This window comes from Cladophialophora carrionii, assembly GCF_000365165.1.
Source record: "Cladophialophora carrionii CBS 160.54 unplaced genomic scaffold supercont1.5, whole genome shotgun sequence".
Lineage (NCBI taxonomy): Eukaryota > Fungi > Ascomycota > Eurotiomycetes > Chaetothyriales > Herpotrichiellaceae > Cladophialophora > Cladophialophora carrionii.
This window is the reverse complement of record NW_008481830.1, coordinates 1,011,076-1,023,641: the sequence shown is the minus strand read 5'-3', so window position 1 is coordinate 1,023,641 and position 12,566 is coordinate 1,011,076. Positions and strand designations below refer to the sequence as shown.

The window sequence follows — 12,566 nt, the reverse complement described above, 5'->3', positions numbered from 1 at the left end:
TTCCCTCATCGGACCTCTATGATACGTCTTGAATCTGCGCTTTGGAAACTCGTCATACGCAAGATCGGCTGAAGAAGACTGGCCAGCACGGCAAGATCCAGCCATGTCTTCGCCGACGCCCGGGGAGACAGAAGGTGCAGACGCAGAGTCGCCAAAAGGAACCCAGCAGAGACCACGCGCACCCACGATCAGTATAGACGATTCCGCCGTCAATTCGCCTCAACCCTCCGAAGAACCTTCCAGCGCCGTTTCTGACAAGCCCGCACCATTACCTCGAATTCAGACATCAGGTCTTGACTCTGGTCCTTCCCTGTCCTCTCCTTTCTCCATATCGCCGACGGACGTTCGCTCATCCTCCGATGCCGCGAACCGCGAGTCGCGCCCGACCTCTCCGCACAATGTCTCCTCTCCCAGAGGCCAGTTCCTTGATGGCGCCTCCCAAAACTTCCTTGCCGTTCCCGGGTCAAGGCAACGGGCCACATCGATGGAGTCCCAGAACTCAGCATCCACGTCGGAGTTTGGAGGAGAGACGCAGATAGCATCTACGCTTTCAGCTGCAGAGGACGCGCGGAAAAACTCCTTCAATAATAATGACGATGTGATCAATGACGCAGACGCACTGACGCCGGACCCGGGCACAGAGGACGATTTCAAAGTTGAGAACAACCCCTTCGCCTTTAGCCCTGGTCAACTGAATAAGATGATCAATCCCAAGAACTTGGCCGCTTTCCACGCACTTGGCGGTCTGGGGGGCCTTGAGAAAGGTCTGCGGACAAATCGACACAGCGGCTTGAGCGTCGACGAAGTTGGCTTGGAAGGCACAGTGGATTTCCGAGAAGCGGTCCAGGCTGGCGCCGAGGCCGAGCAACACTATGGGACTGTCAAGCGGACGACCACTGGCATGTCACTGACTGCGGCTGCGAAGACTTCAGACAACTCGTTCGCCGACCGCAAGCGCGTTTTCAAGGATAATCGTCTGCCAGAGAAGAAGGCCAAGACTTTCTGGCAACTTGCCTGGATCGCTTACAACGACAAAGTGCTGATACTGCTGTCTGTGGCGGCTGTCATCTCGCTCGCGCTTGGAATATATCAGACTATCAAACCTGCGCCTTCCGAAGAGCATGAAGCTAAAGTCCAATGGGTCGAGGGTGTCGCTATCATGGTTGCGATTTTTGTGGTGACTTTTGTGGGAGCGCTCAATGACTACCAGAAGGAGCGTCAGTTCGTCAAGTTGAACCGTAAGAAGGAAGAACGCTTTGTCAAGGTCATCCGCTCGGGCAAGTCTCAGGAAATCTCGGTGTACGATGTTTTGGTTGGAGATGTGATGCATCTTGAGCCCGGAGATTTGATTCCTGTGGATGGCGTCTTCATCGACGGCCACAACGTGCGATGTGACGAGTCTTCCGCCACTGGGGAGTCAGACATCATTCGGAAGACAGCGGCCGACGAGGTTTATCACGCCATTGAGAACCACCAAAGCTTGAAGAAAATGGATCCATTCATTCTGTCGGGCGGCAAGGTCTCCGAGGGCGTCGGCACCTTCCTTGTCACTGCGACTGGTGTCAATTCCAGCTACGGCAAAACTTTGATGTCGCTACAGGATGAAGGTCAGACGACTCCACTGCAGATGAAGCTGAACGTTCTTGCCGAGTATATTGCCAAACTGGGTCTGGCTGCCGGTCTACTCTTATTTGTGGTCCTCTTCATCAAATTCTTGGCCGAGCTCAAGAACATAGAAGGAGGCGCGCAAGTCAAAGGCCAGCGCTTCCTCCAAATCTTCATCGTTGCGGTCACCATCATCGTGGTGGCGGTCCCCGAGGGTCTGCCGCTGGCTGTCACGCTAGCCCTTGCGTTTGCAACTACGAGGATGCTGAAGGACAACAATCTCGTGCGTCTGCTGCGCGCTTGCGAAACAATGGGGAATGCCACGACTGTCTGCTCTGACAAGACTGGGACATTGACGCAGAACAAGATGACAGTCGTGGCAGGCACGCTTTCTACCGCTTCCAGATTCGGCGACAAACAGCAGCCGATCAACTCGACGGCTGCTTCAGATGCCAAAATCTCGGGCCCTGCCGAAGTCTCCAATGATGTGTCGGCTGCCGAGTTCTACGCAACGCTCTCCCAAGACACCAAGTCACTGCTCAAGGATTCGATCGTTCTCAACTCCACTGCGTTCGAAGGAGAAGAAGACGGCAAACATGTCTTCATCGGTTCCAAGACCGAGACGGCTCTCCTTCAATTTGTTGTTGATCATCTTCCGGTAGAGTCAATTGGGGAAGAGCGAGCCAATGCTGACATTGCGCAAATGGTTCCCTTCGACTCTGGCCGCAAGTGCATGGCTGTGGTTATCAAGCTTGCTAATGGCAAATATCGCATGCTCGTCAAGGGAGCCTCGGAAATCCTGATCTCGAAATGTACCAGAATTATTAGCGACCCGACCAAGGAGCTGGTAGACTCGCCCATAACATCGGACCAAGTGGAGACTCTGAACGGTATTGTAAGCAATTACGCGTCTCGCTCTCTACGTACTATTGCCTTACTCTACCGAGATTTCAACGAATGGCCACCTCGGGGAGCCACTCTTCCAGAGGATAAGCGACAGGCGGACTTCGACAAGGTATTCAAGGATATGATCTTCCTTGGTGTAGTGGGCATCCAGGATCCGCTGCGCCCAGGTGTCGAGCAAGCAGTTCGGGACTGTCAAATGGCTGGTGTTTTTGTACGAATGGTCACCGGAGACAACATTATGACAGCAAAGGCCATTGCTACCGAATGCGGTATCTTCACGTCTGGCGGAATTGCTATGGAAGGCCCAGTCTTCCGGAAATTGAGTTCAAAGCAGCTGACGCAGGTGATTCCGCGCCTGCAGGTGCTTGCTAGATCAAGTCCGGACGACAAGAAGCTGCTCGTTGGCCACCTCAAGAAGCTCGGAGAAACTGTTGCCGTTACAGGTGATGGTACAAATGACGCCCCCGCCCTCAAAACAGCAGACGTCGGCTTCTCGATGGGTATTGCAGGCACAGAGGTTGCCAAAGAAGCATCGGCCATCATTCTTATGGACGATAACTTTGCCTCGATTGTCAAAGCTATCTCCTGGGGCAGGACTGTCAACGATGCTGTGAAGAAGTTCTTACAGGTAAGCTCCATGCCACCGTCTGACTATTTGTCGTGTCTGACCGAGGGTGCAGTTCCAAATCACGGTCAACATCACTGCAGTTTTCCTAACATTTATCTCCGCCGTGGCCAATGATGAGGAGAACTCTGTGTTGACTGCTGTGCAACTTCTATGGGTCAACTTGATCATGGATACTTTCGCCGCTCTAGCGCTCGCCACCGATCCCCCTTCAGCGTCCATACTGAAACGACGGCCGGAACCAAAATCGGCCCCGCTAATCACATTGACGATGTGGAAGATGATTATCGGACAGTCGATATATCAGCTCGTGGTGACGCTGGTACTGTACTTTGCTGGCAATAGCATTCTGTCTTATCAAACTCCAGGCGAACAAGACCGGCTTCACAGCACGATCTTCAACACGTTTGTTTGGATGCAGATTTTCAACCAATACAATTCGCGACGGTTGGACAATAAATTCAACATCTTCGAGGGTGTCTTGCGCAACTACTGGTTTATCGGAATCCAGTTCCTCATCGTCGGAGGACAAATCTTGATCATGTTCGTTGGAGGACAGGCCTTCTCGATTAACCGCATCAATGGGCCGCAGTGGGGATACTCGCTCGTGTTGGGTGCGCTCTCGGTACCTATGGCAGTCATAATACGATTGATACCGGACGAGTTGTTTGCGAGATTGATACCACCTATGCCTAGAAGAAAGAAGCGTGGTCCGGAATTTGTGCTCGAAGACGACGAGAACGAGAAAGTGCACTGGAATCCAGCGCTGGAAGACATTCGAGAAGAGCTGCAATTCTTGAAGAGGATCCGAGGCGGGCGCATCTCAGAGCTGGCGTACAAGCTGCAACATCCGAAAGACGCATTTCTACCACGATCTCGCAGTCCATCTCGGTCCCGCTCGAATAGCGAGTTGCCGCAGACCCCAGATGGGGAACAAGCTGTGGTGGATACGTTGACAGGATCACCGTCTACTCCGGAGAAGACCAAGCGACGGGCTCGAGCAAGCTCGAATTCGGTCTTCGGTCCCGCTACAGCCATGGCAGGCATCATCGCAGGCAGCGTTGCTGGAGGATGGTCACCGATAGAACGACGGCCAGAAGAACAGGAAACAGTTCGGTTCACGCGATCTCGATCGCACTCCGGTGTTGAAGGAACACCTGGAATGGAGATCCATCCTGCAACGCCAGCAGAAGACCCTGTCTTTGCACGAACAGCTCCCAAATCTGGAGTTCCTCCTAGCCAGGATCCAGAACTCGCGCCTCACTTCGACCATGCACCACCGCACAGTCCTTCTGCTCGATCGAAAGGTTCACATTCACGAAGTCCTTCTTCTGCTGTTTGAGCGCAAGGATACACCCGTTGCTTTTTTCAGCGAAATTCGAACGTCAGGATCATGCCGCTGTCCTCGTGGTGGTGGCTCTCCGTATTTGCATTGTTTCCGAACAGCACCGGCGCCGACGCCGCCAGCAGCTGCCGAGCTCAAGCGACTCTTTACGGATCCCCTAGCTATGTGCCACACCATCGCTCTAATCAGTCAGCATCAACGAAAGGTATTTGGCGCTGGAGGCCGAGTGGAATAAGGGCTGTTTGCACATGAAGGTTGCATTGCACAATAACGCGATGCGGGTCGCCCGCACGGTCGTCAAGATCGGCTGCAATTTGAACTAGGCGACTGAAAATGCGTATCGAGCTCAGGCAAATACGGGATACGAGGTACGAGAGCCTCGGAGCAGCCAGGCTGAGACAAGGATACAACATCAGAACAGCAGTGGATCATGTACCTCCCTGTCCTGTCCACACAAGCACTGATCCCCCTGTATTTCCCTAGCAATAAACAGTAATAGGCATGCTGAGAAACAATAGCGCAGCATTGAGCACACTTGGCTTTCTTTGAGCCTTTTCCCAGGGGCTGATTAATGGTGGTGATGGGGGTTCCAGGGGCTTCTGAGGCCCCGAGGCTGGCCCGTGAGGCTGTGAGCCGAGGTACGCGCCCTGGGCCAATCGCCGCCTCCAACTGACGCCGAAGATCGACGCCCAGGCCAATAATTTTTGCGCTCCGGAATCGATCCAGCCACATCGCAGTGTTGTTGAGGGCCGAGTTTCGCACTTCGCTACGTCGTATCCGGCCGGCCTTCTGGCGGGCGGATATCTAAGCCTTTGCCCATCATGGCTTCATCAGGGCCGTCAACAATACATAAAGTCTTCTTCTTCGCGGCTCGGCCAAGATTTTCTCTGACTCGGAGAGCGATTACCGCTGCTGGTACCGATTGCGCTGGTTGCTCGTTTGCGTCTACACCTGTGCCATCCACAATCGCTCACAGGCCGATTCGCACTGCCACTGGGCCATTCTCGTTGTCGGGGGTATCATCTGCTCGCGGGAAGGCGACAAGGTTTTCAAGAACCCTGAACAGGGCTGGTGTGAATCCGTATTCTACAGGTGAGTCAAGTCTGACTGATTGTGCGGCTCAACCGCGGACTGACGTGAGCTCTCAGTCGTTGTACACAACAAGGGACAAGCGCGAGTACGCCGGACGATCAGCTTCCTCGTCATCAGCACGCTCTCTTTTGCTGTCGGCACCTATCTGGCGATCAACTACTCCTCCCCGATCCTCCACCCTCTCATAATGGGGTCAATACCCTCCGACGCTGAAACCCTGACGCTCTACACGCCCGACAATGACTTTGCACGGGAAGTTGACGAGCATATCAGAAATTGTTCCCTGGCACGGTCATTACGATCGAATCCAGACTTCGTCGAGTCAAGACCGCACCTCAAAATTCCCGATGAAGTGAAACAGCACAATCTGACGGCGGGCACGTTGGCCGGCCCCGGCATGATTGTGGTGCCGCCGTACTATTTCAACGAGAAGGGCGGGAAATCTATGGTCCAGATATTCTACGTCGGCACCGACGTGTCGGGGCATCCAGGAATTGTGCATGGCGGGTTCCTGGCTACCATGCTTGACGAGGGCCTTGCGCGATGTGCTTTCCCTGCTATGCCGAACAAGGTCGGCGTGACAGCCAATCTAAACATCAATTACCTGAAGCCCACAATGGCAGGACAGTTTCTGGTTCTGCGAGCGACAACGACAAAAGTTGAGGGTCGCAAGGCGTGGGCAGAGGGCTGGATCGAGAGTTTGGAGGTTGCCGAAGGTGAGGAGCCTGTGAAATTGGTCGAGGCCAGTGCTCTGTTTGTTGAGCCAAAGCATGCCAAGGTACGTCTCGAGATCTTGTGGGAGCGGTCGAATTGCCAACTGACACTAAATCGCAGGTGTTGAAGTCCCTCTACAGAGTGGCGTCGTAACAATCCACGTGTCCCATTTCCAATCGTCGTCGTGTTCGTGAGCGTTCAAATGGAGTTTGCAAGAGGTGTTTACAAAGACGATAGACCTTGCAGGCAGTGTATATAATGGTGTTCCGATAAGATCGGGTGGTCAACTGCGAAATACCCGTGTGGGACGATCCCGGGTCGAGTTCTATGTGGCATGTATTCCCATCAACGAGGCGATGGCCAATTGAGAGCCCATTTGTCTGTATTGAGTGTAATGGTCGAACTGTTGACGCAACACGTGCATGTTTCTCGACTTATGTGCTGTCCAAAAGTAAACAGAATCCACGGCATCTTGCTCCACTACCGCTCTCACGATGCTGAAAAGCCTTGAGGACTGTCGTGATTCAATGGCCTCATGTCGCAAATCCTCACGAGTCGGGATGGCAACCAGCGAGTCGGCATGTTGCCGCTCCGGACTCGTGCTGAGCAGGCTTCGAGCAAGGCCCACAGATAATTAGTGTTTCAAATCGTCACGAGTCGAGAGGGAGAAAATGAAGACTCCTGCTCTTAGTTGCCATATCGGGCACATATCAGCAACGTTGCGGCGACTTGGCGCGAGGTCCACTGGACACTCGAAGTCCGGTTACTATTGCACCATTTCTATTCGTCCACGTTCAATATCAAACTCGAGTGTGGCAGGGTAGGAAGAGGCCGACCCCACCGCTGGCGGACCCTCGACGGCATTTGCATTGTGCAGGTTTGCAGTGGCATGATCACAGATAATCCGTCGAGATCACGTCAAGAACACGCCTGCAGTCCTCGTCCCGAGAACCCCGTGTTCGCTTCCGCTCAGCTGCTGACTTCCCCGCTTCGAAGTCTTGTGAGAGGGACATGTGATCACGAAAAAGTTGTGAGCCTCAATTTCCCCGTGGCAAGCTTTTTCAAGGTACGAGTCCTCGGGTACTGGATGATGGGTAGGTGTCGAGGCTCAGTTCGCTGCCGTCAATTGGCTCGGTGGCGCCTCCAGTCGAGTGTTTCTCGAACCATCTAACATCGATGGGTCTCAGGATCCTCACGTCTCATCGAGAAGCAAATCACATTGCGTCTAAAGCTTATTGTGTCGTGCATCCGTCGAAACCGAGGGCTCCAAATCAATCGCTTGAGGGTCTTCGCTGAGCGTTGCCCGAACTGCGTGTTCCGTCTTCGCTGGGGCTAGCCTAATATGGCAAAGCCGAGGAACAGCTCCAACCCTTGCTCCGGTGCTCCCAGCCAATGGTGAGCATTGCAATAAATCCATCAGTGCCTAGACGCCGATTTCCGGCGGGGGCTTATGCTCTAGTCAGTTTCGGGACATGCAGAGCGAGGGAAAAGTACCTGCCCTGGGGAACATGTTTATGAGGGGCACCTTTCACTTCCATTTCACCCGACTCTCATGGCTCTTTATAAGGCGCGGGGTAATCCTCTTGTCTATCGTCTCTTCTCTTGCTCTCTCTCACCTCATCCTCTTCGATCTTTCTCCTCGTCAATTCAGAAACGAACCGCAGATATGTCCTCAGGTCCGGCTCAGTGCCCCATTCGGGAGGCCAATATCGGTGGCGGTGGTACTCGCAACCGTGACTGGTGGGCAAATGACCTGCAAACAACCATCCTACGACAACACCAACCCCTCTCGAATCCTCTGGGCAAGGATTTCGACTATGCCGCAGCCTTCAAGAGCTTGGACTATGAGGGCCTCAAGAAAGACCTCCACAAGTTGATGACCGACTCACAGGACTGGTGGCCCGCCGACTTCGGTCACTATGGTGGTCTCTTCGTCCGCATGGCCTGGCACAGTGCTGGTACGTACCGTGTCTCGGATGGCCGCGGCGGCGGTGGCCAGGGTCAGCAACGGTTCGCCCCCCTCAACAGCTGGCCCGACAACGTCAGTCTGGACAAGGCCCGCCGCCTGCTCTGGCCCATCAAGCAGAAGTACGGCGACAAGATCTCGTGGGCCGATCTGATGCTCCTCACCGGTAACGTCGCCCTCGAATCCATGGGCGTCAAGACCTTCGGCTTCGCAGGTGGCCGCCCAGATACCTGGGAGGCTGACGAGTCTGTCTACTGGGGTGGCGAGACTACTTGGTTGGGCAACGACGTCCGCTACTCACAAGGACACAAGGGTATCGAAGGCAAAGGAGTCGTCGACTCTGACGAGCACAAGAGGGACTACAAGGACATCCACACTCGAGACCTCGAGGAACCGCTGGCCGCTGCTCATATGGGTCTGATCTACGTGAACCCAGAAGGCCCCGACGGTGTCCCCGACCCGGTCGCCTCAGGCAGAGATATCCGCACCACATTCGGACGTATGGCCATGAACGATGAGGAGACCGTTGCCTTGATTGCCGGTGGTCACGCTTTCGGCAAGACCCACGGTGCTGGCCCCTCCGAGAACATTGGCAAGGAACCAGAAGACGCTCCTCTCGAGCAACAAGGCCTCGGCTGGCAAAACAAGCTCGGCCGTGGCAACGGCCCTGATACCATCACCAGTGGCTTGGAAGTCATCTGGACCGCAACACCCACCAAATGGAGCAACAAGTACCTCGAGTACCTCTTCAAGTACGAATGGGAGCTCACAAAGAGCCCTGCCGGTGCCAACCAGTGGGTTGCCAAGACGAACGACGAGTTCATCCCTGATGCCTACGACCCCAACAAGAAGCACAAGCCGAGGATGTTGACATCCGACCTTGCTCTTCGCTTCGACCCCGCCTTCGAGAAGATCTCGCGCCGCTTCCTCGAACACCCAGAGGAGCTCCACGACGCTTTCTCTCGCGCCTGGTTCAAGCTTCTGCACCGTGACATGGGCCCTCGATCTCGCTGGCTCGGTCCTGAAATTCCATCCGAGGTGTTGATCTGGGAAGACCCACTTCCGCCGCAGACCGGTCCCGTCATCGACGACAAGGATGTCGCGGATTTGAAGCAAAAGATCCTGGCTACCGGCATCCAATCCCAAGAACTCATTACTACTGCGTGGGCGTCGGCTGCGACATTCCGTGGCAGTGACAAGCGTGGCGGCGCCAATGGTGCTCGCATCCGTCTCGAACCCCAGAAAAAGTGGAAAGTCAACAATCCTCAACAGTTGGCTCAGGTTTTGGGCGCCCTGGAGAAGGTCCAGTCAGAGTTCAACAGCTCGGCAAGTGGCGGCAAGAAGGTGTCGCTGGCAGATCTCATCGTGCTGGCCGGTACTGCGGCAGTGGAGAAGGCCGCTGGCATCCCCGTGGCCTTCACACCTGGCCGCACCGATGCCACGCAAGAGCAAACTGACATTCAGTCATTTGAGCACCTGGAGCCTGTTGTCGATGGCTTCCGCAACTACGGCCATGGAACGTCCCGTGTGCGAACAGAACAATTCCTCCTCGACAAGGCTCAGTTGCTCAACCTCTCGGTACCTGAGATGGTTGTGCTGATCGGTGGTCTCCGCGTGCTTAATGCCAACTGGGATGGCTCCTCACACGGCGTCTTCACCACGACTCCTGGCAAGCTGACTCCCGACTTCTTCACCAATCTCCTCGACATGGGCACTGCATGGAAGGCCACCAGCAGTGACCAAGAACTGTACGAGGGCACCGACCGGAAGTCTGGCCAAAAGAAGTGGACTGCTACTCGTCACGACCTCGTCCTCGGATCTCACGCCGAGCTGCGCGCCGTTGCCGAGGTGTACGCTGAAGCTGGCAACGAGGAAAAGTTCAAGAAGGACTTTGCCGCTGCCTGGACCAAGGTGATGGACTTGGACCGATTTGATGTGGCCTCTAACAAAGACCCCGCCAAGGCTCGCCTGTGAAGGGTGCTGGCGTCTACATTTAAAATGATATAACGTGATATTCCGAGCCAATACTTAGTCGATCTCACCGTCAGGAGGAGTTTGGGGGGTTCGTATCCAAGTCGCCACGGGTGAGCAAGCTCGATGAAATGCAACCACAACTACATAGCAATTAAGAGATTTATCTCCAATCCAGAAATGTGTTCATTGTCCTCGCATGATCTAGACCGAGACTGACGGAGTAGTCTTGCGGGTTATTGACTGACCTGGGGGGTCATGATCGGATCCCCAACACCGTTCTGTTTTAGACTGCGCACTGCCGTCTTACGGTCGTGACACCCGGATGGAATTCCGGTAAAGGTAGGGAAGACAGTGCTCGTAGGAGATCTGCGATGGAATTAGAAGAAAGCGACGGGCGCGACGAGCGTGTCGATTAATTAGGCTCCACCGAAAGCGAATGACGCAGCACCACAAGCTCGCCGCTGGTGCCGTGGTGGCAGCCAGAGCTCCAGCTTCCATGTCCCACTAAATTGTTTACCCGGAGCGTCTGCAGGTGTCTCGACGACGCCTTCGATTGACACGTTCTGTGCCAGGGAGCCCTAAGATCGAGGTCCCTTTTGTGTCTTATGCTCTCACGTTCCTCTCTGCCTTGAGTTCTTTCCCAATCTCTAGTCCCATTGAGCGTCGTCCGTCCGTCCGTCCCCCCCTCCCACCACCAACCCACACCATGTCTACTACAAAGTACCTCTTCGTGTCGGTCCCGTCGAGCATAACGCCGTCGGGCCACAAAGACGACGCCCTCGCCGCGCTACAGAAAGCCGCGAACCCTTCCAACGGCAGCGTGCTCCCCCTCGCGGTGCCCGAGTTCAAGATCGGAACCCTCGATGCGTTACTACAGCAGTCGGACGAGCTGGCCAAGCTGGGAGGCCTGTGTGCCAGCGTGGTGAGCAAGGTCGGGGACACGCTGAAGAACGTGCTGGACGGGGACGAGGAAAAGATCGCCATGCACAAGACGGTCAATGATAGTACGTTTTTCTTCTGCAGGTGGTCACGAGCAGGGAGGGAGGACAAGGACAAGGAACACCAATGCTGACTCTGGGGGTTGCGATAGAACCGCTCGAACAGTATCTCCGCAGCTTCTCGTGGAACAAAGTCAAATACCGCGCCGATAGACCGCTGGCCGAACTGATTGATCTGCTACAAAAGGTATGTTGCTGCCGTATATGTCAGAACATATGCTCCCGTTCCCAGGCAAGGTGTGCGGGATGCTGTTGTCGTTGCTGTTGACTGACTCGGGCGCACGTTGTGAACAGGAAGCCAATTCAATAGACAACGACGTGCGGTCCAAATACAACCAGTACAACTCGCTGCGCACGCAGCTCCAGACCCTGACGCGCCGGCAGCAGGGGAACCTGTCGACCAAGTCGCTGCTCTCGGTGGTGCAGCCGTCGATCCTGGTGCAGAACCAACAGTCGGAGCACCTGGAGACGCACCTCGTGGCCGTGCCCAACGGCAATGTCAAGGAGTTTATGCGCAGTTACGAGACGCTGGCCCCGATGGTGGTGCCGCGGTCGGCGCAGTTCGTCGCCCAAGACGACGAGTACAGCTTGTACGCGGTCACGACGTTCAAGAAACACTCGGCCGAGTTCCTCCACAAGGTCCGCGAGAGGAAGTGGGTGCCCCGGGACTACAAGTCCAAGGAGGGCGGCAAAGAAGAGGAGGAACGCGAGTTGAAAAAGACAGAGGCCGAGGAGAAGAGAGTCTGGGGTGAGGCCCTGAGACTCGGCCGCACCGGCTGGTCCGAGGCCGTCATGTGTCTGGTCCATGTCGTCGTGTTGAGGGTCTTTGTCGAGACCGTGTTGCGGTACGGCTTGCCGCTGGACTTTGTCGCTGTTTTGATCAAGGTGAGTTATACGTTCTACCTCCACTCCCGCGGGTGTGTGTGTGTATACAACACGCGACTACCCCCGTCCGAATGCTAACGCGCGTACTACGGTATAGACGGATGGCAAGCGCGAGAAGAACGTCCGCAAGGGTCTCGACAACGAGTATTCGTACCTGGCCGGCAATGCGTTCGGGCGAGATAAGAAGGGCCGGGTGATGAAGGACGAGGGCATGGGCCAGCAAGATATGGTCGCTGGAGGGGGTGAGCAGGGGGAATACTCGGCCTACGTGTGTTATGACATTGAAGTTGATTGAGGTTGAGCTTGACAGGCAAGACGGGAGGCCAGAGCATAGGGAGGGGAGATGTCGGAGGTGAAGGTAGGAATGGACTACTTCCTTTACGAACATCACAATTAGAGCCCTGAGCGTGAAGCAGCGTGCCATGCTGTGCTATGCTATGGTATGCATGATATGTG

The 12,566-nt window shown here is 55.1% G+C and overlaps 4 protein-coding genes across 4 annotated transcripts; all 4 read left to right on the top strand.

The window, feature by feature from the left end:
• Nucleotides 1–103: 103 nt before the first annotated feature.
• G647_06187 (calcium-translocating P-type ATPase, PMCA-type) lies at nt 104–4,478 on the top strand (the record flags this gene model as incomplete). Its single annotated transcript, XM_008730510.1, has 2 exons — nt 104–3,139; nt 3,192–4,478. 2 exons carry the CDS (start codon nt 104–106, stop codon nt 4,476–4,478), a joined length of 4,323 nt encoding a protein of 1,440 aa, XP_008728732.1.
• Nucleotides 4,479–5,302: 824 nt separating this feature from the next.
• Nucleotides 5,303–6,440, top strand: G647_06186 (uncharacterized protein; the record flags this gene model as incomplete). The annotated part of the gene is made up of 3 exons (XM_008730509.1): nt 5,303–5,573; nt 5,630–6,351; nt 6,408–6,440. The coding sequence occupies 3 exons, from the start codon at nt 5,303–5,305 to the stop codon at nt 6,438–6,440; spliced, it is 1,026 nt and encodes a 341-aa protein (XP_008728731.1).
• A 1,513-nt stretch (nt 6,441–7,953) lies between these two features.
• On the top strand, nt 7,954–10,227 carry G647_06185 (catalase-peroxidase; the record flags this gene model as incomplete). Its single annotated transcript, XM_008730508.1, has 1 exon — nt 7,954–10,227. The coding sequence occupies one exon, from the start codon at nt 7,954–7,956 to the stop codon at nt 10,225–10,227; it is 2,274 nt and encodes a 757-aa protein (XP_008728730.1).
• Nucleotides 10,228–10,933: 706 nt separating this feature from the next.
• G647_06184 (uncharacterized protein) lies at nt 10,934–12,405 on the top strand (the record flags this gene model as incomplete). The annotated part of the gene is made up of 4 exons (XM_008730507.1): nt 10,934–11,231; nt 11,318–11,412; nt 11,520–12,110; nt 12,208–12,405. 4 exons carry the CDS (start codon nt 10,934–10,936, stop codon nt 12,403–12,405), a joined length of 1,182 nt encoding a protein of 393 aa, XP_008728729.1.
• Between the last annotated feature and the right edge of the window lie 161 nt (nt 12,406–12,566).